At 46.3% G+C, this 22,574-nt stretch overlaps 1 protein-coding gene across 1 annotated transcript in view; it reads left to right on the plus strand.

Moving 5' to 3' along the window:
- Positions 1-273: 273 nt before the first annotated feature.
- The window catches only part of DNAH1 (dynein axonemal heavy chain 1), a 72,089-nt gene continuing 49,788 nt past the window's right edge, over positions 274-22,574 (plus strand). The window contains 19 exon segments of the mRNA XM_054516078.1: positions 274-347; positions 551-814; positions 4,867-5,017; positions 5,568-5,640; positions 8,119-8,293; positions 8,793-8,949; positions 9,471-9,603; positions 10,565-10,726; positions 11,248-11,500; positions 13,416-13,573; positions 14,374-14,585; positions 15,818-15,974; positions 15,977-16,112; positions 17,119-17,269; positions 17,868-18,061; positions 18,929-19,154; positions 19,771-19,890; positions 20,684-20,766; positions 22,162-22,303. Coding sequence (XP_054372053.1) covers positions 274-347; positions 551-814; positions 4,867-5,017; positions 5,568-5,640; positions 8,119-8,293; positions 8,793-8,949; positions 9,471-9,603; positions 10,565-10,726; positions 11,248-11,500; positions 13,416-13,573; positions 14,374-14,585; positions 15,818-15,974; positions 15,977-16,112; positions 17,119-17,269; positions 17,868-18,061; positions 18,929-19,154; positions 19,771-19,890; positions 20,684-20,766; positions 22,162-22,303 — 3,021 coding nt within the window.

Genomic DNA, 22,574 nt, shown 5'->3' on the forward strand with positions numbered 1-22,574 from the left:
CCCATCCCCACCCATCATGATCTTTTAGCTCAAGACTTCCATGGGCACACAAGGTCGATTTAGACAAGCCAAGGTGCAGCTCTACATCAGCACCCTGCCTGTCTCCACTCATTCTGGGGATGGGACAGAGGAAGGATCTGCTGGACCTTCCTGGTCAGTAACCGGCAGGGTTGGCAGCCAGCTGGTGCGGGAGGTGGCACTGGGACAGCAGTCACCCTTGCTCGCATGGCAAATGGAGGCTGTCCCCAGGGCACTCGGTGGCTCCTTGCCGGGATGCCGAGCACGCTGGGGCTGGCAGCCCTGGAAGGCACGGGTTGCCGGTGGCTCGGTGGCACTGCTCCACAGGCGTACCCTCTGCTGGCAGCTCGGCGTTGGCCCTAGTGTGGTGACCCTGAAGTGGCACCTGCAGCTCTGTGGTGTCCCCCTGGTGCCAGCTCAGGGACTCCACCACCAACTCCGTAGCGGTGACTCTTAGGCTGCTCCAGGGGCTCTGGGGTGGCACCGGGAGCTTTGCGGTATCCCTGCAGTGGCACCGGGGGGGTCTGCACAGCCCCGCGCTGGCAGCTGCAGCTCGGGGCAGACCCCGCTTCCCCAGGAGAGCGCTCTACCCCCCCCCGGCTCGGCCGTGGTGTGGCCCGCGGCTCGGGCCCGCGCTGCCCCGCGCCGCCTCCGGACCAGCCCAACGGCCCGCGCGGGGGGAGCAGCGGTCTCGGGTCGGAGCCTTCTGCCCGCCCCTGCTCCCGTGGCAACGCCTGCGGCGTCGGGCCGGACTCGGGCCGGTCGGGGCGGACTCGGGGCGGACTCGGGCCCGTCGGTGCGTACCGCCCGCAGGCAGAGCCGGCCAGGGCACCACTGGCCCCCGAGCAGGGGGCTGCGGGCTCCAAGGAGGGGCTGGGGGGCCGGGCCGGGAGGGAGGACGGGCGGGCGCGCAGGTGTGGATCGTGAGGGAGTCGCCCGGTGCGTTCCGCACCCTGGGAGCGGCGGGCAGAGCCGGGTTTCTCGGAGCACTGGGAGGGGTTGGTGCTCAGGGTGGGCGCCGGGAGAAGCTCTGGCGCTGCCCCGTCCGCACACGTCGCACGTTAACAGCCCCTGGGCTGCTCCTCCCGCGCCCCGCGGGCTCTCAACAATGAAACCTACAGCAGCGTTTGTTTCACCCGCGTCGTGCCTGGTCAGTGACACAAACCGCGTTGGAGTCACGGTGTAAATGGCTGGCGGGCTGTCCTGCGGCCCCCGCGCTGGGGCCCAGGCCGTGCCCTGAGCCCCGGGGTAGCGAGCGGCACCGGCCGGAGCCGCCCGCGCTGCTCCCCCCGGGGCGGCTGTGCCTGCCTGGTGCTTCTCCGTGGAGAAAAGAATGCGTTTAAAAACCCAGAGGAAAATCAATTTTAAAACTCTGCAAATTGTTGGAAGGAATGGGCTGCTATAAAACTCGAAATTACTTTCAACTCTCTTTTTTAGAGTGGAAGGGTTTTGAAGTACGGGATAATGTTTAAAGCAGTTTGTTGAGAGCGCATCACCTTGTCTGAGCTTATATAGTAGGGTTTAAATTATAGGAAGAGGGAATTTCTGTATGTTGGTGTCCAGATGGTCTAGTAGCTGGGATTCTGGCTATGCATAGATAGATAGATTTTAGATAAATACTAGATTTCAATTTGCTTAGGGTTATATGATATTTAAAGTACTATTCTCTAGTTCTGTTGCAATTTTTATCCATTTTAAACCTTATTTGAAAGAAAAGAGTCCCATTTTGTCAAAGCTTTGGATCAAAGAATTGAAGTAGAGGCAACAGATCAAAAAGCTCATACCAGACGTTGAGCAAGACATGTGGGAGTTTGACTCTTGGATGTGTAAAGCCTGGATTTACTGAGAAATTGTAATTATAGTTTTGCCACAATGACACACAGACGCTGTAACTAATGTTGTGTCAGCAGTGCCATAAGAATATGCTCTCACTTTGAATAGTTCAATTTAGCATAATACCTCGTACCTGGTATATCTAGGAAACATGCTTTTCAGGTGTGAGGGAGCATGACTAAACTAGTGCAGAGATAGCTGTCTCAGCAGTCAGGAAAAGATTTTATAGCTTAGGCTGGGACATCTTGGTGCCAGCCTGATGTTTGCCAGCAAAGAGCAGGGAGATCCAGGTGTGCAAGGAGGGGAGGAGGGTTACTGAGGAGGGCAGAGGAGCTGCTTTCAGGAAGACATCTCCCCTACTTGCAATGAGCTGGACTCCTCAGTCCTGAGGAAAGTGCTCCCAGTAGGGAAGGACTGAAGGCTGTGATGTGGCAGGTATCCAGCCTCCTGCTCCCAGCTGGAGTGTGAGGGGGCACTGGGCAGTTTCACTGCTCTTCTTTGGGATCCCTCGGACAAGCAGGGAATCCTTGAGCACAAACTATGTGGTACAATCAGCAGTTGCTGGCTGAAAGCTTGAACTGCCATTGTGTGCTCACTGCAGGATGGAAAGTGTTCTCACCCTCTCTCCCTTTGTGCTTAGCAGTTCTCCCATATCCACATCAGCTTTAGTGCTCTCAGACAAGATGTTTTAATGATTTCTTTGAGGAATTGCTGGGAGAACTTTGGATGCCTGGTTTTGTTCTTTATTTTAAGTGGTGTGTGTCAGGATTTTTTGCAATTGCAAACACAGGGACCTTCCCTCTGGGCAGCTGGGAGAGCATGATGGGTGTTTCTGATCTGGACACTGGGTAGGGGTTGGTTTTATTTTGACATAAGTGCTCAGGATGGACTTTACTGAGGTGTGAGTGAGTACACAGTGAGCAAAGTAGCAAAGAATTAGGCTTGCTGTGGGCTGTCTTGGTACACTCTTCCCCAGTCATGGAAACTTGTCCCTCGTGGGCAGCAGCCACGTTATTTTGATTCTAGGCAGAGATTGCCAGTCCTGCTAAACTGGGAATGGGTTCAGTCCCTCACCGCTACTAAAGGTTCAGATGAACTTTGTGTCTTGGAGCTGGCTGCTTTAATTGGATGGTTTTAGGGTTCTGGTGGTAAGAGGCAAAAGTCCAGCGAGCCATGTTGGCATGCTGGCCCTGCTGCCAAGGAGAGAGAGGATGCTCAGGTGACACATCAGGAGAGGCCCCGCGGGGCCGTTCCGCCTCACTGCTGTTCTCCCAGCCAGTGCAGCAGGCACCAAAGAGTCCAGCAGTGATTCATCAGGAATCCTTGGATCTTGGCTGATTCCAATCAGTCCTGCTGGGCTGCTAAAATAGATATGGCCAGAGCATAAAATAGCTAATAAAAACAAAATCCTCCATGGAAAATTCATTCTTCAGGGTGTGAGGTTCCAGTTGCCATGCCAAAGCAAAGCTGAGAGGAGAGAGATTGGAGATTTTCTAGCTTGAAGGAGGGGAGGGGGTATTATTGATCTCATCTCCCAGGTCTTTCCAATCTGTTCGCTTACTCCATTTCACTTAAAAGATTCGCATCATGGTAACCTTGATTTATTATCTGATTTCTTTTTTGATTCAACCTCTCAAAATTGTGCACTGGCTTGAACCTGCAGTAATAAACCAGCACAGTTATTCCCTCTTATCTCCGGCATGCATGTAATGCTTTCTGTGCTGTACCCGATTCATTCTCACAGACAGGCAGCAAGGTGAAATTCTGAAAAGATTGCCCTCTCTCATCAGGAGTATAGGGCAAGCAGAGTTTTCACTCCATTCAAGAGCAGAGCAGAGAGGGCATGTCAGGAAGGGATCTGCTGATGTTGTCTCCAGGTCAGGATGAGGCTCCAGACAAGTACTGTGCCAGCTGTGGCCTTCAAGACCAGGCAAGGTCTTTCCAGAACTTAGCTGTGGACAGCTGGAAGACTCCTGCTGCAGAGGCTTGGCTGCCTAAGAAAGGTCCTAGCAAGGGTGCAGGAGACAAACCACTAGTCAGGTAGGGCTGGATGAGGAGTCTGGGTCTAGCCCTGAGCAGGAATTGATCAGTTAGCTGTATTGGCCTGGAGTACCTTTGAGCGACACCACGGAAAGCTTTGACTCATATTTTATAGGAATAAGCTACACAGGTATGTGTACACCATTATATCAGTGCATGCATGTGCAGGCTGGAGGGGTTTGTGTCACTTTAGCTGTTCTAATTAGTTACAATAGTCATCTCTGTGTTTAGACAAGCCTAAAACCAAGGGTTGCATTATCCTCCTGCCAGAAGTCTGAGAGCTGTTCTTAATTGGTATCTCTGAGTGCACAAAGGTTTTTATAAAATAAAGCTGTACAGCTGTGATATTTGCCTGGACTTGAGTCTCCCAAGGTGGAAGAGCAGAAATTATTTGTGAGCTGAGCAAAAATATCCCCTGCAGGAGGAGAAAGAGGGGAGCTTCTGGCAATATTTTAATATGTGTTAGGTGATGCTTAAACATCTGTCATGAATTATTTAAATAAAAGAGGCAGACTTAGACCTGGGAGTAGCTGTGTTGGTATCCTAGGCTGTAGCCTACTCCCACTGGAGTCAAGTGTGACAAAGTTTTTAAGGGATTTGGGTGCAGCAAAAGTAGTACTTTTCTTGTAGTCCCAGTTTAGTCAAATTCTCCTGGCAGCCTTTTGAATGCTGCCACAAATCCAGGAAGCCCCTGCTGCTTAAGGAAAGCAGCTTTTCTTGTGTATTCTGCTGGTTTTCCCACTCCAAACCCCATCTGGAATAATAAAGCGATCTGTTTCTCCAGGGTTAGTGAACCATTGAGGCAGCCACGTGAGTCTGATGGCCCCCAGGTCGTGAATGGTATGGAATCAGGGGATGGAACCTTCTGTGATACCCGCTCATTGTAGCAAGTGAAGGATATCCAGCACTGTGGGAGGGTGTGGAGGAGTGCCAAAGATACAGTGTGTGCCAGGCTCAATGTCCTTCCACTCATAGGAAGCCCAAGGTTACGTCACAGCGTTGTTCTCCTGAGAAGATGGACAAAGCAAGGAAGGAATTGAGGAATTTTCTGAGTAGGAGCCAACCTAGCACCAGCAGTGGGGCTTCTGCTGATGTCCCTACTCCAGGACCCTCCAGTAGCTCAGGGGTAAGTGCAAAGAGCACTTCTTTCTCCAGCACTGTCCTGAAAAGAAAAGTCCACAGCTGGTATGGACGCATACAGGCTTCACCCCAGGTCCTAGCCCTTCCTTTGCTCAGAGGCCTTTGTGCAAGACCTTGATCTTAACAAAGTGAGGCCATGAGGCTCATCCTGGTCAGAGTTGTGCTGCCTTCCTCTGTAGCCGGTGACAGTACTGTCACGATTGCCTGGGTTTGGGATGCCAGTATGGCAGGGCAGGCTGTGGTTGTGGTGATAAATGGCAGTAAAACCCTAATGACTGGCTGCCTAATCCGCCCCCAGTCAACATCCTAAGCTGACATCAGGTCACATGCTGCTGGGAGATCCCCTGCCCCTGTGCATTTGGCTGAACTTTTCAGGTACTTGTGTCTCTGAGCCTTTTCTGACCATTACTCACAGTCTCAGTTGTCCCTAAAGATCTGGTAAAGTCAATCTTACAGTCACATTTTATCTCTGTACCTCAATGATCCCCACTCACACTATGCCACGACTGTGCTCTGACACTTCCCTCACATTCCAGGGTGCTTCTGGTGGCCCCCACGCGTCCCAGTCTTTGGTGAACCAGGCAGAGCAGGAGCAGCACACCCCTAAAGGTAAATACACTGAGAGGGAGTGAGGTGGGGCAGGAAACTGGGCCATAACTGTTCAGGTTGCCTATAGCAGGCATGCTGGGAATTAGGCTACTGCCTCTGGGTTCCTGCTCTGCTTTCATTTTCAGTGCTCAGGAATGGTGCTGTGCTCTTTGAATATCCCGTGAAAAGTGAATTTCATTTAGAGGTTCAGCAGAGTGATCTGAGTGGGTGATAAAACCCTGCTTCCTTTTCTCCTGGATAGATCCACTTCCCCCAGGGTTCAGGGTGGACTGTGCTGGTGCCTGTGGGAGTTCTGGTCCTGCTGCCAGGACAACACTGAATTTGCATGTGTTCTTACTGTGCATGGAGCCAGCAATGTCCCTTTCCTGTGAAAATCATAGATTTTCCTGAGTTAGAAGGGACCCACAAGGATCATCAAGTTAAACTGCTGGCCCAGCACATGACAACCCCAAAAATGGGACCTGCCTGTGAAAGCTGTATTTGGGATTTAGGTATAGCCAAAATCATGGCCTTCCCTCATTTATTTATTCTGCACCCAGCTGCACCCCAGAGCAGATTGTTCTCCCTAGATGCAAGGGCTCTCTGTATGTACAGAGCTGCTGGTGCCACCTGCTTACAAAAACTTGTGTCATAGATGCTCAAATATAGGAACAGAGAATGGTTGAAGGTTTGCCAGCACTCTCCTGGCCCCTAGAGCACTCCTGGGGATATGGATCATAGACTGGCAGTGGGTGGGAAGAAAGTGTGTGTGTGAGAGGATTTTAGAGAAAGATGGGAACTGTATATACCACCCTCCTGTGCTTAGATGTGACATTTATTTTCATGAGTGAGGACAAATGACTGCTTCCTCAAGTGAATCTTGACAAGCTAGACTCATCTTTAACAAGTGGAGACAGAACTCTATTTATGATCTGCTGCTTCTTCAAGGGGGAAGGAGCCATCAGGTTGGAAATGTAAATGCAAATGAAACACTAAGTATTGACATAAATAGTTGATAGTGCACAAAGTGCCATAATGGATGGTGCCAGGATTTGGCAACAATAAAATGACTAAATTGGAACAGCTGTGCTCCTTGACAACAAATACAAATCAGGGCCATTCTGTAAAGACCCCAAGCAAGAGATGTACACGAGGCTAAAGAGCTGCATTTTAGGGATTCCTCAAAATTATTTATGGACCATGCAAGTGTTTACGAGCACATTCATGCCAGGCTAGCTGCCCTTCCTGAGGGAGGGAAGCAGAGAGAGAGGAGCCAGTTAGTGGCTATTTCCTTTAGTCTCTAAGCAGACAACGTACAGCTACAAGGGTTGAGCCAGGGGCCATTTTAGAAGGACAAGGGAATGACCTCTTAGAGGATCCTTCCTGTACCCAACCATCCTGAAACATGTCTGGCTTTAGCATTATTGGCTGCTCTTCACAATTGCTTTGAAATCAAGGGACACATCCATGACTCCAGAAGCACATGCAACACAGTGAACAATTGGGTTCAAAGCTTGACATTCAAAATACCCAATTCCAAACCAGAACTTTACATTTCTCCTTGATAGAGTGTGAAAGTTCATCAAAGGAAAATCTCTCTCACTCCACTAAAATCTATTTTTAGTTCAATGCTTAGCTCTGTCTAGGGAATAGTGCTTTTTAAAGCTTGCATGAAATTACTTAATTTAGGTTAAGCTTCAAATTCCCAGTTTGCTGCTGTTCTATTATTTGCAACTTGTTTAGCAATATAAACAGTTTGGTTTATTTATGGGGTAAATGACATGGTTTAATTTCTGCCAGTTCTTGGAAATGTATACTTTTTTCTTAGTCCAAATTTCTCTTGAAAATGTTTGGCCAAATGGTGAGATTGTTGGCTGTTTAACTCAATTTTTTCTCACACCATTGCTGATGTGAGTGGGTGGTTTGATTGAGCAAAAGCTGAGAAGAGAGAGGTTTGTCCCAAGGTGTGAATAGGCACCTCAGGAGACAAAGATGACCTCTGCAGCTTCTTTCCCCCTGTAATAGTCATAAACCCTTTATCACCACTATGACCAAGCTCCTCTCAGCTATGACTGACTCTTGGTCTCAGGGCCCCCAGAGAGGCAGGGGGATCCTTTCTGAGGGTGATGGAAGCTGTACATTAGAGACAGTAATTGCCCACTGTCATGTAGAGAGTCTGTAGCAAAGCTGGGAACAAAACAGAGCTCCTTAGAGCCAGGTCAGTGCCTTGGCTCCCAAAAATCTGCATGACAGTAATTCTTGGTGGAGTTTTCTTCTATGCCATTATTTTGATACTGGAAAACCATAATCACATATTGTAGCAGGAAAAAAAAAGGTCTTTCTTTCTGTTTCTAATTTGATGTCTACTTGATTTCTCTTACAAATCTAGTGAAGTGACTTCTGCAGATAACTCAGTAGACAGCAGAGTTCTTCTTTGTGTGTGAATGTAAAGCAAAGTGATACCTGGTGGTTTCAGATGTGTTTCTCTTTGTTTCTTAGTCACAAAATTCAAGGTGCCTGCAAACTTTAAAGGTCTCATGGAGAATCAAATGGTTGGACCATCTACTGAGATCCTTGCTGAGTCAGATTTCCCTGAACAATCATTTAAGCCCAAAGTGCAGATGCCTTTCAAACGTGTTCCAGGGCAAAACCCTCGGAAGGTTGAAGTAGAGAGGTAAGTAACCAGAAAGTGGCTAGAGGCATCACTGTGGAATGGACACAGCAGATTAGGGTGTTGACTTTTGCTTTCAAGACATAACATGTCAAAAATCCTTAAGAAAACCTTATCCTGTAAGGCAGTAGTCTCCAAAGTGGGGAGTACATGAATTGCAGAGGGTGCAGAAGACAATTCACTGGGATGTGGGAAGAAAACATTGTTTTTTAATAGTGTTTATGTCATCTTTTTGTAATTCTTTTTTTGATTTCTGGTTTTGTGTATGCTCTATAATGTATTAGTACCATAGTACAGTATATAATTTATGGATTGGAGCAACTGATCTTTCTAGGTCACTTCCACAGAATTATTTTATGCTTTAAATGAAGAAATAGACATGGATGCAATGTGTACCAAAAATGTTTTACTGATAGGGGTGCAGAGTGAAAAAGTGGAGTTGTAGGCATGGGAATGCTTACAGGCACATTAAGTGGTTATTTCCTCTTCTGATGTAATCCAGGAGGAGACGACTGTATCTCACCTTTGACATTGCTGAGCTCCTGGCCAGCAAGGGGATAGACTCCAATCAGCTGATGCCAAGGCACTATGACCCTGACAATATGCCACCTATTGAGGAGACAAAAGATTCTGTGTTTCCCATCTACCTCCCATTACAGGTAAGAGAGCACATGTCTGTCTCATGTCTCATTGCTTATACCACAGGAGGTTTCTGAGGACACTTAGCCAGTATTGACACAAGCAGCAGCAAAGCAAGGAAATGCTTTGGAGCTGGCTCGGGCACTGAAGGGTCTCTACAAGATGCTGAGCATCTTCTGCAGGGTGCCACAACTTCTGTCAAAACTAATAGTCCTTGAGAGTGCTCCTCACTGGCTTTTGTGTGTCCAAAGGAAAGGTGTCTCATGTTTCCTTCTGAATGCAGTAGTCAGCAGTATTGCTGCAGGAAACCTCTCCAGGTGTTGGTTTGTTCTCCCTAGGAAATGGCTGGAGGTACAAATAGTGCTGTTTGGGAGAAAATTGTCAGCCAAATATCACACAGCTTTTGCACCTGGACTGATTTCCAAATTTTGTAGCCCATTTAGGAACTGCATGTTAATGTTTTCCTCTCATGAAATTTTTTATTGGGTGTTTTCTTGTTTCTGGAGTAAATCCTAATTTCCCTCATGTCCTTGCTTTTTAGGTATTTGACAATGATGAATTTGACTGTCGAACTCCGGAAGAGTGGATGTCACTAGGGCTGGAGCCAGGATCTTCTGATAGAAAGCCAGTGCCTGGAAAAGCACTTTTACCTACAGATGATGTGCTTGGACATGGTAAAACTTGAATCAGTTCCTGCTCAAGCAGGGCAACACTAATGGTTACAGGCCCTTTCAGCAGAAGGAAATGTGTAGATTCTGATGATGTAGCTCGGAAAAGCCCTATCTCATTTTGGCCAGTCTCAAGCAGTCAGAGCCAGAGACCAGGATCTCACTGACTGCCAGTCCTGCCCTGGATCGTTTCCACTTTGTTAAAAGTTGCCTTTGCCTTTTGACTTTCTGTCAGCACAGACAAAATTTCTCTTTATTGGTGCATAGTTTTCTTCATGGAGTTAGGGTGTTCTAACTCCTAGGGCACAGTATGTTCTGCCTGGATTTCTCTGCAAGTGCAGGATCAGAAGACGAGTTCAGACTACAGTGAACATACAAGTAGTAAATCTGGGCCAAATTAGGTGATGTGGACATTGTTTTCCAATCATTTGGAGCCTTCTCAATGAGAAGGCATTACTAGGTGCAGTTATACTGATGCCCAGCTGTGGCTGCAGCTCACATTAACACATCTGCAGTAGCTTTAAAGTGTGGGAACCAGCATCTGCAGCTCTGGAGCAGCCTCCAGAGGCTTGACTGTCTGCAAAACTGAAGCATAAAACATAAGCTCTGTGTATCCTTGGGCAGCCAGCACATGATGGCTGGGTTCTGCCTGCACCTGTCTTGGGGAATACCACACCTGATCACTCCTCAGGTTGAATGGACAGCATAATGCTGTCCTGACCTGTATCCATATTGATATCAATATAAATAGATATCTGTCTGGTGTATGCAAAACAATGTTGAAAATTCTAAGCTGTAAAACCTAAGTTCACTATTTAATTGGTCAGACAGAAACTCTGTGAGATTGACTGAGATTCAAAGGAGCAAATGGATTTGACTGTGGCATCACCACTTGGATCGGGAAAGTCCATTTGCTGTAGCCTCCAGGAGAATGGACTAACCCTGTTTTAATCCTTGGCTCTCTCAGAGGACCCCAAAAGCCAGGAGTTGATCTACAAGTGGATTGATGTTGGAGTTCTGGATTATGACAAGGAGACAGACCTCTACTTGGTCCATAAAACAGATGAGAAAGGTCTGGTGCGTGACGAAGAAGGGAGACCCATCATCAACGGAGGAAGAACTCCAGAAGGTGTGTTTCAAATGAGGTCTTTTGGGACCTGTCATATAGTCTGAGAGCCAGTTCATTACCCATGTTTGTCCTAGCTGGACATGGGAAGGACACCAAGAAGTCATTTAATCCCTTTCACTGTTATCTCTCTTGATATGTCTCTGTTAAACTTATCTGAAAAAACCTCCAAGGAAGAGAACTCCACATCTTAATTTGATCCCGTTTGAGGTTTTCCCTTTGTAGACACCTTTCTTTTTATTCCTTCTCCTATCCTTCCAGCCTTCAAGAAAAGTAAAATGTTGGGCTTTCTGGTTCAATGCCATTTTGAAAGGGAATGTGGACAGATTAAAATGAAGTACCCTTCTCCTGAAAGGTTTAGAGATGCTCCTTATCTCTTGCTGTCCTCAGCTTTGGTCCCTCATTTTGATCTCCCACAAGCAGCCCAATTATCCTGTCTATCAAAAAGCTGCTGTCAGCACTGCAAGCCATTCTGAGTTTTGTTTTCCCTGCAGCCTCTGGTAAGCTGTACTTTGATTTCCCAGGAAGAGCTCCACTGTTGCCATGTCAGTACTGGGTACCTCGGGTGTGCCTGCAGTTCCTGGCCGAGGACCCGCAGGTGTTTGCGGAGCGCGTGGCCTGCGCCGACAGCCTGCGCAAGAGGACGCAGGGGCTGCTCATGTACCACCTGTACGTGGACTGCATGCCCACAGAGGGGCTGGACACCATCAACGAGAAAAGCTTGCAGAGGATGAAGCGCTTGGCTGTGCAGACTCCCAAAATGAAGGATGAGAAGAGGTAAAGTTTTGGGTTTTTGTGGTTGAGATGACTTTTGAGGTATTAGAAAGTTTCTTTTTTCCTAGCCCCGTGACTGAAGAAGTCGAGATTCGTTGGTTCTACTTTTCAAGGTTGTTTAATTTTTCTTATTTATTGCATTCTTTCTCTGACCTGCTGAGATTTGTCCAGCAGGTCGGGTTGTGGCACAGCCTCTGCCCTTGGGGTGATGTTAACTTTTTATCCTAAGAACTATGTGTACTTTATTTACAATAATTTTTCAATAACTATCACCTATGTTAGACAGCCTGTCTCTATTCTAAACCAATCAAAAAGTGTCACCATCTTAGCAGAAGATGGAGGATAATAATAAGAAGAAGGACAGGACACACCTAGATTCTTCCATCTTGCTTCTTGAACCCCCATTTTAAAACCCCAAAATTCTACCTTTTCACCCTGTGACAAATTAACTATTATTCTACTCAAACTCTTGTGGCTTGTAAATCTTCATACAAAGTTGGTAATTTTTTCCATGGACTAAAATCGAAGGCACAGGTGATTTTGACTCTGTGCCAAGGTCTCTGAGCCCCTTTCCAGGGTATTGAGTCACCCAGGGCAGCAGAGGAATGTTCTGGGTCCCGACAGTAAAGCATCATGTACTTGTGTGGGGGCTCAGCCTTCTGTCCATAAACATTGTGGGACTTCATAGGGCTACAAAACAAGTGTCAGTGGAGGCAGGTCTTGAGCAGCCAACTCACAGACCATGGGTCTCACCTGCCTTCCATTCTGTGCACAAGCACACCATGCAGTTTCCCCGGATGGCATCAGAAGGAGGCAGATGGCAGCCCCAGGGACACGTGTACAGGATGGGTGGGCTGTCAGTGTTCCCAGCTGAAGTAGTTTCCATAGGCAGACCCACCAAGCCATGCTTACACCTGCAGTTAAGTGGCCTTCAACAGCAAGAATGGTTGACAAAAAGCGGGATGGCTGACCTTGCTGTCCCCCTGTGCTTTTGAGGAACAGATCAGTCATTGCTGTACTGATCTGCAGACCACCCGTTGTCTCCAGAGACCTGGCTGCTGTCTGCTGGTGACCCTTCTACCTATTAACAGCTGCTAAAACAAATCAAAAGAAGATCTGCACAGGGGAAAGCAAACAGAACAGGAGATCTCCACCTGAATATAATAGAGTACCTCTTTGTGATGCAGTTCATATTGGGGAGGCATTTTAATGTCCCTGGGCTGATGAATCATGAGCCACTGATGGTGTTGCTGGGAATCAGCCGTGACTGATTGCCTTGCTCAGAAATAGGAAGGTGTGAGGAGCTGCATGGTCTGCCGGCCTGAACTGGAAAGTAGGAGAGTAATTAGTCTCTGTGAGCAGAACTACAGGGATAAAGAAAAGTACTCTGTCTGCTTGAGGTAAAGGATGATGATTTCCTAAGGCAAATGGAGCAGGGTTTCAGCACTTAATGTGAGTGTTCTGGCTGAGGAAACGGACAACAGGAGGCAAATGGGAGGCCAGCTTGGATAGCCCAACTTTTCCAGAACTGCCAGCTACTTTCTTTAGTTGGTGGTTATTTCTCCTTCCCTCTATAATGTTTCTACCCAGAAATTGTACTGAGATCTACCCAGATGTTGCTTTCAGTTCTAAAGCAACATCTACCCAGTGGAGATGTTGCTTTGAACTGAAAAGACACTTACAAAAGCTACAGTCCTAGTCCTCACTCCCTGCTTGCCTCTGTCATTAAAAGTCCAGTTGATACCTTTGCTGGCTGCTTCATTGTCTGCACAATTCTCCTGATGTGTTGAGTGGTAGGTGGGCTTCTGGGTTAGTGAATTTGGGAGGGAGGGAGAGAGGGGTGGAGTTTGCAGTAAAGCTACAGGTATACAGGTGCTCAAATGCCATGGGTTCTCAGTGTTTCTGTATCTTGTAACAGCATGTTAGACCAAATAAGCACCCTGGAGAAAGAAGTGAAATTAGACTATAAACACACCATGAACATGATCAGCTTTGACAGAGTCGTCGCTTCCAAAGCCGAGATGTTTTCTTTTGTTGCCCTTCCAGACAAAGAGCAGAAGGAAGCACCAGAGAAAGGTAGGGGACAGAGTGAAGCAGTTTGCTTTCTTGTCTTTGATAGGATTTGTTGTTTGCTGTAGGAGCTCTCAGGTTCATGGTAATGATTAGAGCTCCAAGGGGCAGCAACAGGAGATTGTGTGAGACTTTTGAGTATGTCTCCTCTTTTTTAGGGTATATTTCCATGCTCATGTTACCTCAGTATAATTAGAACTCATCAGCTAAGCTGCAGTTATTCTGCAAGTGTACCCTTAATGGCACCAAATGTTTAGCAGTGTGATTGGCTTACCACTGTGCTAAGGCTGACTGCCTTGGCTTTGCTGTGCCCAGCTGGGAAATGCCTCAGGTGTGGCAGAGGACTCAGGCTCCTTCAGAGTCCCAAACAGGAGGAAAATGGCCCCACTAAAAGATGGGAAGGGAGCATATTTTGTGCACTTCAATCTTCCAAAAGCAGGAAGGCCTTGAGGTGCTTCACAAGTGGCCTCTCACAGATGAGATGACTCAGCTGTGCCTTGGAGCCTCAGTAGGAAGTTTCTTGAGTTCCAGTGTTCTATCACATGGAGACTTCATGAGCCAAAGCCTTGGGAAGGTCAGGCACCAAGACAGCACCTCAGGCCCTAATGGGAGGCTGCAGAAGGTCTCTGCAGCAGAACAGAGACTCTCTCTTTCATCCAGCCCTCTGCTGAAGCTGCTGCATGATAAGGCCTGTGCATTGGAGCAGAGTCCTTTTCACAAGTGCTTCCCAAAGGGACCTGTACTCTAAAAACAGAAGCTGAAATGGCTGTTGCAGGCAATGACATTATTTCTTTTTTTGGTGCTAGGGATCGTTCCTATCCCAGACTATCCTTTCCATAAACGACAGAGAGAATTCAACTTCATCTCACTCCTGACCAGGCCAGAAGCTATCTATCTCCTTGCACAAGTACAGGATGAGTGCAACAAGGCAGCTGTCCTGTCTCTGTTTAACACAACTGTCACCAAACTTGTCTCTCTGGAGGAATTTGAAGAGATCCAGACTCAGGCCTTCACTCAGGTGAGCAGAGGAGGTGTGAGGGATGAACACATGGAGCAGGCAGCAGTGCTGTCAGTGTGTGTTAGACAGATGCAGCAGCTGCAGATTGATCTTCTGGAAACTGATGAGCTGTCAAAGGAGACATCATGTTTGGGGCAGGGAGGAATTTGCACGTGCCTGTCAAATTTATTGGGATATGGGGAGAATGGGCTGAAAGAGTCATGGTGGTTAGGATCAGCCAATGTTGACCATCCTCTTAGTGTGTTAAACAGGTGCCCATATGGGGCTGCAGCCCTTCTTTTCTCCACCTGGTTTATACACAGATACACACTTGATCAGCACTCAAGTTTCTCTTTAATTTTTTTCCCTTTTATTTCTTTGTTATTATTTCCCCATCCATCCAGCTGCAAGGCACAAGATGCTTGATTCCTCCTGAAACACTCATGGAGATAATGCTTTTCTACACTCTATGTTCTTCATGTACTTAATTAAATCACTCTGTTTGCAATGCCAATAGAGAGAGTAGGACAAAAATTTGCAGCTTTGTGGTAATTCCCACCAGAGGATCTTCATGTCCTCTGACTAAGGGCAGCACATTGCACTCTGGATATGGCCACATGGAGTAACTTGCACAGGGTTGCACACTAAATCAGTGGCAGAGAAGGTGCTGGTCCTTCCCAGTCCTGTGCTGTTTCAGCTAGACAGTGTTGTCATCCACTCAGTGACTAAGGTTCTTTTAGTACACACAAGCAGCAAGCTGCCTGTGGAGCAGAAGTGACACTTGGTGGTATTTTAATAAATTAAAATACTGCAAACTGCTGCTGCCCTTGGCTTCTTCCGCTCTTTCTTCTCACTTGTCAAGAGAAGACAACATTCTGTCCTTTATGTGCTCATCACACTGTCTACACAACTTTTTGTGAGGGACCCTGACACAGGCAGCTCCAGGGATGCCACTCTGTAGAAAAGAGGAAGGAAACTGTGAGCAAACCAGAGAATAGAGCATTCCCACTTTTTAATATCAGGCTTTCTTTTTGTGGGTCTTTTATCAGTGCAGGAGATATATGACCAGGTTCAGATATCATATGTGTGGGGGTGGAGGTTGAGAGCTACTTTTAGCTACCACAGCTCTGAGAGAGCAGTTTCCTTTCACAGCAGAGAAAGCTCCAACAGCCCCAGCTAGTAGCTCACCTTGCCATACTGCTTTCCCATCAGCCCTCAGAGGATTACTCAGCTTGCTTTTTTCTTTGCCCTAGGTTCAGGAGTTTCTCAAGGGTACTTGGATTGATTCCATAAAGACTGCAATTAAGAGCAGCCTTGAAGATGCAGGCAAATGGTTCAATCTGGAGGAGAGTGACTGGGATGCCTACCAGAGCTCCAAGCTGTGTAAGCTGATGGAGCGCATCAGGTTCATGCTCAGGACTCTCTGCGCTACCTGGTGCAGAACTCGCTCATCAGCTTCACCCAGTTTGTGCTGGATGCTTGCCAGAGTGTCCTGAACTGCTCAGAGGACATGGAATGGGGACCTGACATCACCAACAGTCCCTACGTGTAAGAAAGAAAGAAAAATAAGGGATGGGAAGAGCAGAAAAGTGTACTGTTGTTGTCTTTTTAACTAGTATTCTGCAAGCAAGCTTTGCTCTGTGTGGGGCCTTTAAGCTGGGCAGTTTTCCCTAATCCTCCACCTGACATGTTCACTGGAGTATGGAAGAAGGACACAGAGCTGGCTGCTCTGTTAGCACAGCTTTCCAGCTGCAGTTAGTGATATGGAGCAGCCCATCAGAACCAAGGTCTGCTGCTTTGATGTGCTGTTCTAAAGATCAGCCACCTCCAGTGTTCTTGGGGGAGCAAATTGTTACTGCTGATTTTTTTCTGGATGCCAGGAAGAATACCAGGAGCATGGCTGCTTAATTCTATTCTTAGATGAAACCTCAGAATTGGAATCTGGCCTGGGATCTCTAAAGAATACCAAATTTAAGTTATCACAGTGCCTAAAATTTTATTCCATTGGACATTGATTTAAGGATTTTTGCTTTTTGTGGTATTAAAAAAGGAACATTTAGAAATGGAAAGCCAGAAGAAAAGAAAAAAAAAAAAAAACAACTCTGTCACTCACATGAGGCCTCTTACTTTTAAATCAGTGGAAGTCTTGACACTGACTTCAGCTAGTCCTGAGCCAGGCTGGTCACATGCAAGATTAGAAATACTAATATAACTTCCAGAAGGTGCATTTTAGGAGTCTATTGGAGATACTGAATTTGAAAAACACCTCCAGTTTTTCTGTAAAGCAGCTCCAATTCTCCAGATAAGGTTATGACTTTTGGGGATCCTGATATGTCATAATTGATGGTTCCTTCACCTTTGATTAAAAAGAGTTCTCTTTACTGTTCAATTGAGAACACAGTGTTTTATATATTCATCTGCATGAGACAGTCCTCTTCTCCTCTGCTTTCCTTTCCTGTCCAGGAGGCATTTCAGTATCAGCACCACAGCAATACAGTTGTGTATCATATTCTCAAAAAGCATCCCTGTTCTTTCTTATCTCTTCCCACCACAGGTCTCAAAGGAATCCACTCTTTGTAACAGACATTGAGCTAGACATCAGTGGTGTCCTCTTCAGCCCCTCTGTGGAGAGTGTTGAGACATCTCTCATTTCTCTGTTTGACAATGGGATCCTGGCGACCCACAGCATCCCACAGCTGGAGCAGGTGAACACTTCTGCATCACCAGGGATACAGCTGTGCACGTGCCAGTGCATTGCAGCTCAGCACAGACACCCCTGAGCTTGTACTGAGAGAGGGAGGGAGGTGCACAAGTGGGTACTTGGGAATTCAGTTAAATTACTCTGGGCACAGCACTGTGCTAATGCAGTTCTATTCTGACAGGATTTCTTCAGTCTCCCCAACCTTGTAGCTCTTTTGTCTGATTGGTGTTTCTGCTTTGGTGCTGCAGGTTCTGTGGACACATGGACACTCTGGTTGCCCTGAGTGTGTGGTGGCTGGTAAAAGCAGACTCATAAAGGAGTCTTTCCTTCATAAGGGAAATAGCACTGTTTCCAGTTCTGTTTGATGCAAGTCCCTTCTGCATATGCATCTTTCTGTCTGCTACTGTGAAAGCCCTGTCTCCCTAGACCCTCACTGTTTGGGGAAGGGGGCACATAAAACTGATCAAACCATTCCTGACACAATGTAGAAGTGTGGACTGCAAGAGTTCCCGAAGGTGCCACCAGGGATGGATTTGCCCCTCTCCTGAGGAGGCACAGTTAGCTCTGTTTGTCCTGAAAGACCTCTCCCCTTCCTCTTGCAGTATGTGTTGGAGAACATGGATATCCCAGGCACCCCCATGCTGGAATCAGTGGGTTTGCAAGAGCCAAAAGTAGAAGAGCTACGTGAGGCTCTGCGCTCTGCCATTCAAAAGACTCGGATCCCTCTCCAAGCCTACGGCAAGAAATACGAGAAGTTCTTAGAGATAAATAACAATGACATCAAGTACTTCCTAAAGTAAGTGGCTTCTGACTAAACCCCTGTGACCCCAATGACAAGCCTTTGTGGAAGCTGTTGTGTGGATGTTCTGATGTGAGAGTGTGGGGCTGTTCTGAGACCACGTGCCTCAGATGTGAGATCAGGCCCCTGTCAGGGGCTGCCTTCAGTCACGGGTGACAGTCCATGCTTTTAGAGGACATTGGTGGTGGCACTGGGAATTTCTTCCTGCCTCTGACAGCAGTCACATTCCTGTCATGCTCGTCAGTGTAATTGGAGATATTAATGGCCCTAAAAATGAATCATCCTGTTTGAGAATCCAGTTAGCATACTTGACTCTGACCTCCTTCCCATAGTGTCTGCTCAGGCTGATAGCATTCTGTAGAAAGTCATGTTTTCTTTTGTTTCAACCTCATTGTTTTCATTGCCAAAACTCTTTGCACCTATTCTGTCCTGTAGCCTCTGTTACTTTAATGGACTTCTGTTTAGGTCTTATGTTTTCTCCAAACAGTGAGAATGAAGACCTTTTCTTTTTTCTTATTCCAGCTTAATCAATTTACAAATCCCATCTGACAAATTCCTGTCTCTCCCCAGAATACACTGAAGTGCCTACCCTCTCCTGAAGTGCCTCCTGATCTTGCCCTGTTTACACTAGTGCTTTTATTTTGCCTCTCCCTTTCTTCTTGCCATATTTCCTCTTTCATCTCTTTTTTCTACTCCCTTTCTGCAGCTAGAGTATCTGTGTTCTTATTCCACTCTGCACCTATTGTGTAAATTTATGCCTTAATAATTTCATGTCTTGATCCTTTGAGTGGACACATAGCCTGGATGCACAAATATTCTTAAGGTCTACACAGCCATTTTTTTTGTTGGTGTTTTAATTTACAGAGACTATGAAGAGCAATTTCCACCTACTCAGGAGGTGACAAAGATAGTAGACACATATTTGTCTGAAAAGGAGACCCTGGACCACCTTCTACCTAGTTCTATTATCATTGGCCCCTTTCAAGTCAAGATAGAACATATTAGGCTTAGTCTGTCTGATAAACACAAAGCTCTTGCCACTGCCATGTTGGACATGCTGGCTAAAAGCCTCCATTCACAGGTGCAGAAAGTAAGTTAATAGTTCAATGTATTATCTGTCTCTGTCTTGTCTTGTCCTTCTGCTTTTGAAGTTGCTGTGTTTTTGTGAAATGACTAGAAGGCCACATTAATGAGGATATTTTAAAGATCACACTGGGCTGATTACTTAAAATTGAAATTATCGAGGACATATGCAAACCCAACCAAATGAGGAATTAAATATATTTAATAAATTACATGCCTGAGAGCTGCAGCTCTTGAGATTAAATTCTTCAAGACCTTGCCATTTTACAAAAGTATGTTGGTGGATTGAAAAGATCTGTCTAGTAGACAACTGAAAAGTCCTTCTGCTTCCTCTGAGGATAACTGGAATATAGGCAACTGCCTCTGCCAGCTGATTGTCTAAATCTGTTATTATCATTATTTTCACTACATACCTGCAGTTCCCCTTCCTCTTTTTTTGGCAGTCCCATTCAGTTTGAGCTGCAATGGGTGAGATGGATGGGAAAAGAAAAAACCAGAACAGAACTGTGTACTCACCCCTTAGACCCCTTCAGAATGGGAAGTGGGTGGATTGGGACAGGTTTCCCAGTTTGTCTGTTAGCAATTGGTGACTCTGTGATGGTGTTTGCTGTGTCCTGCTGCAGATCTGTGAGGCATATGAAGCCATCAGCACCAAAATGCATGAGAGACCAACGAACATCGAGGAGCTGGTTGAGCTGAGGGACTGGCTGAAGGGAGTGCCCGAGCAGCTGGCAGTGCAGGAGGTGGGGCAGCCTGTCCTTGGGATAGGGCATCAAGGGAAGTGAGGAGGAAATTTGTCAATGCAATGTGTGGTGTCTCAGAAGCAGAATTCCAGTTTTTTACTTGCATATCTTTGTGTGCAATGCCACAAGATTCCTGGCTTTGTATTTTTATAATTCCTACGATTTGTATTTTTAAATATACAGATCATAAATTTAAATCTCTTTGCAAAACAAAATAGCAGTTTAAAATCTTGCCTAAAATACTTACGTATGCATTTTGCTGCATTCATGATCCATTCTGCATTTGTGTACTGAATGGCTATCTTCTAAAAATGAAACCTCTTTTCAAAAAAATCTTTCTGTTACCCAGTGCTCAAATTGCTGTTAATATATCTTTTCTAATAGGACATTTTAGCACTGAGTTATTTCAAAGTTATTTGAAGTGTAAGTCTTTTCCCAGCTGAACAAATGGGGAACAAAGGCATCAAGCTGTAAGCTGACTTGTCCATGCCAATGAGGGAACCTGGAGGAAAACCTAAAACACTCAATTTCTGTCCAGCACTTTATCCACTAGGTCACACTTCTTTTCATTCCCATAGAACAGAGGGTGATGATGGCATGATCATTCACAGAACAAGGGGCTGTAAATCCATTCCCACTGTTCACAGGGCACAGAAGCAGCCCACATCACTTTAAGCTTGTGTGACTAACGCTCTTCAAAGGCACCTCATGAAAATGAGGTGTACACCAGAGACTTGGAATCAGCATGGTCTAAAGGTGTCTACTTTTTTTCTCTTTCTCTCACCCTGTGCAGCAACTGATTGAGGAAGTCATGGAAGATTACAAGGTCATGGAAGACTTCCTTTACAATCTTACCGAAGAAGATTTCACTGACAAGTGAGCACAAGGCATTTCTCCCACTGTCAAAGTGGGACTCTGCAATTACCATTCTCAGTGCTTCAGGGGCCATGTGTCTATCAAGGGCTCCTGCAGAACTTTTAAGTGTCTCTCAGGCTATATGAGCACTGAATTCTTGAAATGAAGTTTGTAGACAAGAAGTGTGAGTTCATGCTGCCTTCTGGCCTGGGGCAAGGCAAACTGGTAGCTATTAACCTGTTTAACATAGTAAAGCCCTTTTCTCTGGGTGTTTTTTTTTGGGTTTTTTGGGGTTTTTTTTGAGATACTTGTAAAGTCTCAAAGTACACAGTTTAGTCTGTGCCTGAAACTAAATGAACACTTCCAGGATAGGAACACTCCCAGGGTTTTCTTAAGACTAGGAAGAATTTTGAACCCTTATTATTACTGCAGTTCTTCTCCAAACATCTTCCACTTACTTTTATTATTCCAATTGTGGCCTGACTATGCCCCAATAGCAGAGTCAGCTCACAAACACAGCTTCAAGGCTTCTAAAGCTTGCTCAGCCCAGGAAGCACTTCTCTTATGATATATACTTGGTCCAGTATGTCTGCAACCTGAGTGAGTCTGTGCAGAGTGCTCCTGAAACTAGAAATATGGGTGCAAGGTGCAAAATCACCACAGAAGCTACAGGAAAGCACCTCAGCCCCAGGCCAGCTTGGAACAGGCGTAGCTGTATTCCCACTGCCCAGACCTGCCCCAGGCAGGACTGGTAGGAGATGGCTGCATCCCCAGGTGCTGGAGGGCTGTGACCTCCTGTGGGTGTAGTGTGCAAACCTTGTACTAGCGCTGCACACAGGCTGAGGGTCCAAATGGAGGCAGTAATGGGTGGGCTATGGCTGAGCAAGAAGCAAGAAACCTGCCTTGGCGTGAGCACCTAATTTGTGCCGACTTTCCTGGATCTACAATCCTCTCCCCAGGGCACTCTGCAGAATCCAGGGCTTCCCTGTATCTGGGTTACACTGGCCCTCACTGCCCTGCTTAACAGGAGACTGGCTTTTTCAGTAGCCCTGAAAAGCCATAAGCCGAGACTCTGACCCCATTTTTTTCAGTTCCTTGCAAATACATTCAAAGACAGACATTCCCTCTGGATGCCAACTGTTATTTTGCTGTCTCCTAGCTTTTCAGCAGTGTAGTGGATTTGTTCCTTTTAAAAAGGCCCTCCACTTCTCCCCAGCTCTCTCTAGCTGAATAGCCTAGTCACAAGGACTGCATATCAACAAGACAAGCTGGAAAAAAATGTTTTGTTGAAACCACATGTGTTTCTGTTGTTGTAAAGCCTCCTTGTTTGGTGGGATTTGGCTTTCTCATTCTGTGATTTTCAGCATTTCAAACATATGCTCAAGAAGCTTGTCTCTTTGTATCATGTGGGTGCAGGTGGACTGCCAGTTACTGGCCAGTGAAAATGTCCATGGAATCAGAGTCTGTTCGGCTCCAGCACATAGACGATGAGGAAAGATTTCGCAAAACGCAGATTTCGGATCAGAAGACATTTCAAGAAAAACTGGAGGAAATGCAGGTATTAAGCCCCTGACAATGAACTGTCCATAGAAGGGCATCTTGAAGCTCTTGTCATCAGTCAGGAGGGAAACTTTCAGATGAGATTTTACTCAGATGAGTTTTGAGGTGAATGTGTTGTTAGACCAAATATTAACACACCCTCCCTTGGTTTTTTATTGACTTTTGATTGAGAATTCCCTTTTTGTGTGAAAGACAAGACTCTGCAGAAATACTCATTTTTCATTGAGAAGGTGTTTATACAGTGCTCCCAATTCTTGGTGCTCAGGCAA

Source organism: Molothrus ater, chromosome 11 (genome assembly GCF_012460135.2).
Source record: "Molothrus ater isolate BHLD 08-10-18 breed brown headed cowbird chromosome 11, BPBGC_Mater_1.1, whole genome shotgun sequence".
NCBI lineage: Eukaryota > Metazoa > Chordata > Aves > Passeriformes > Icteridae > Molothrus > Molothrus ater.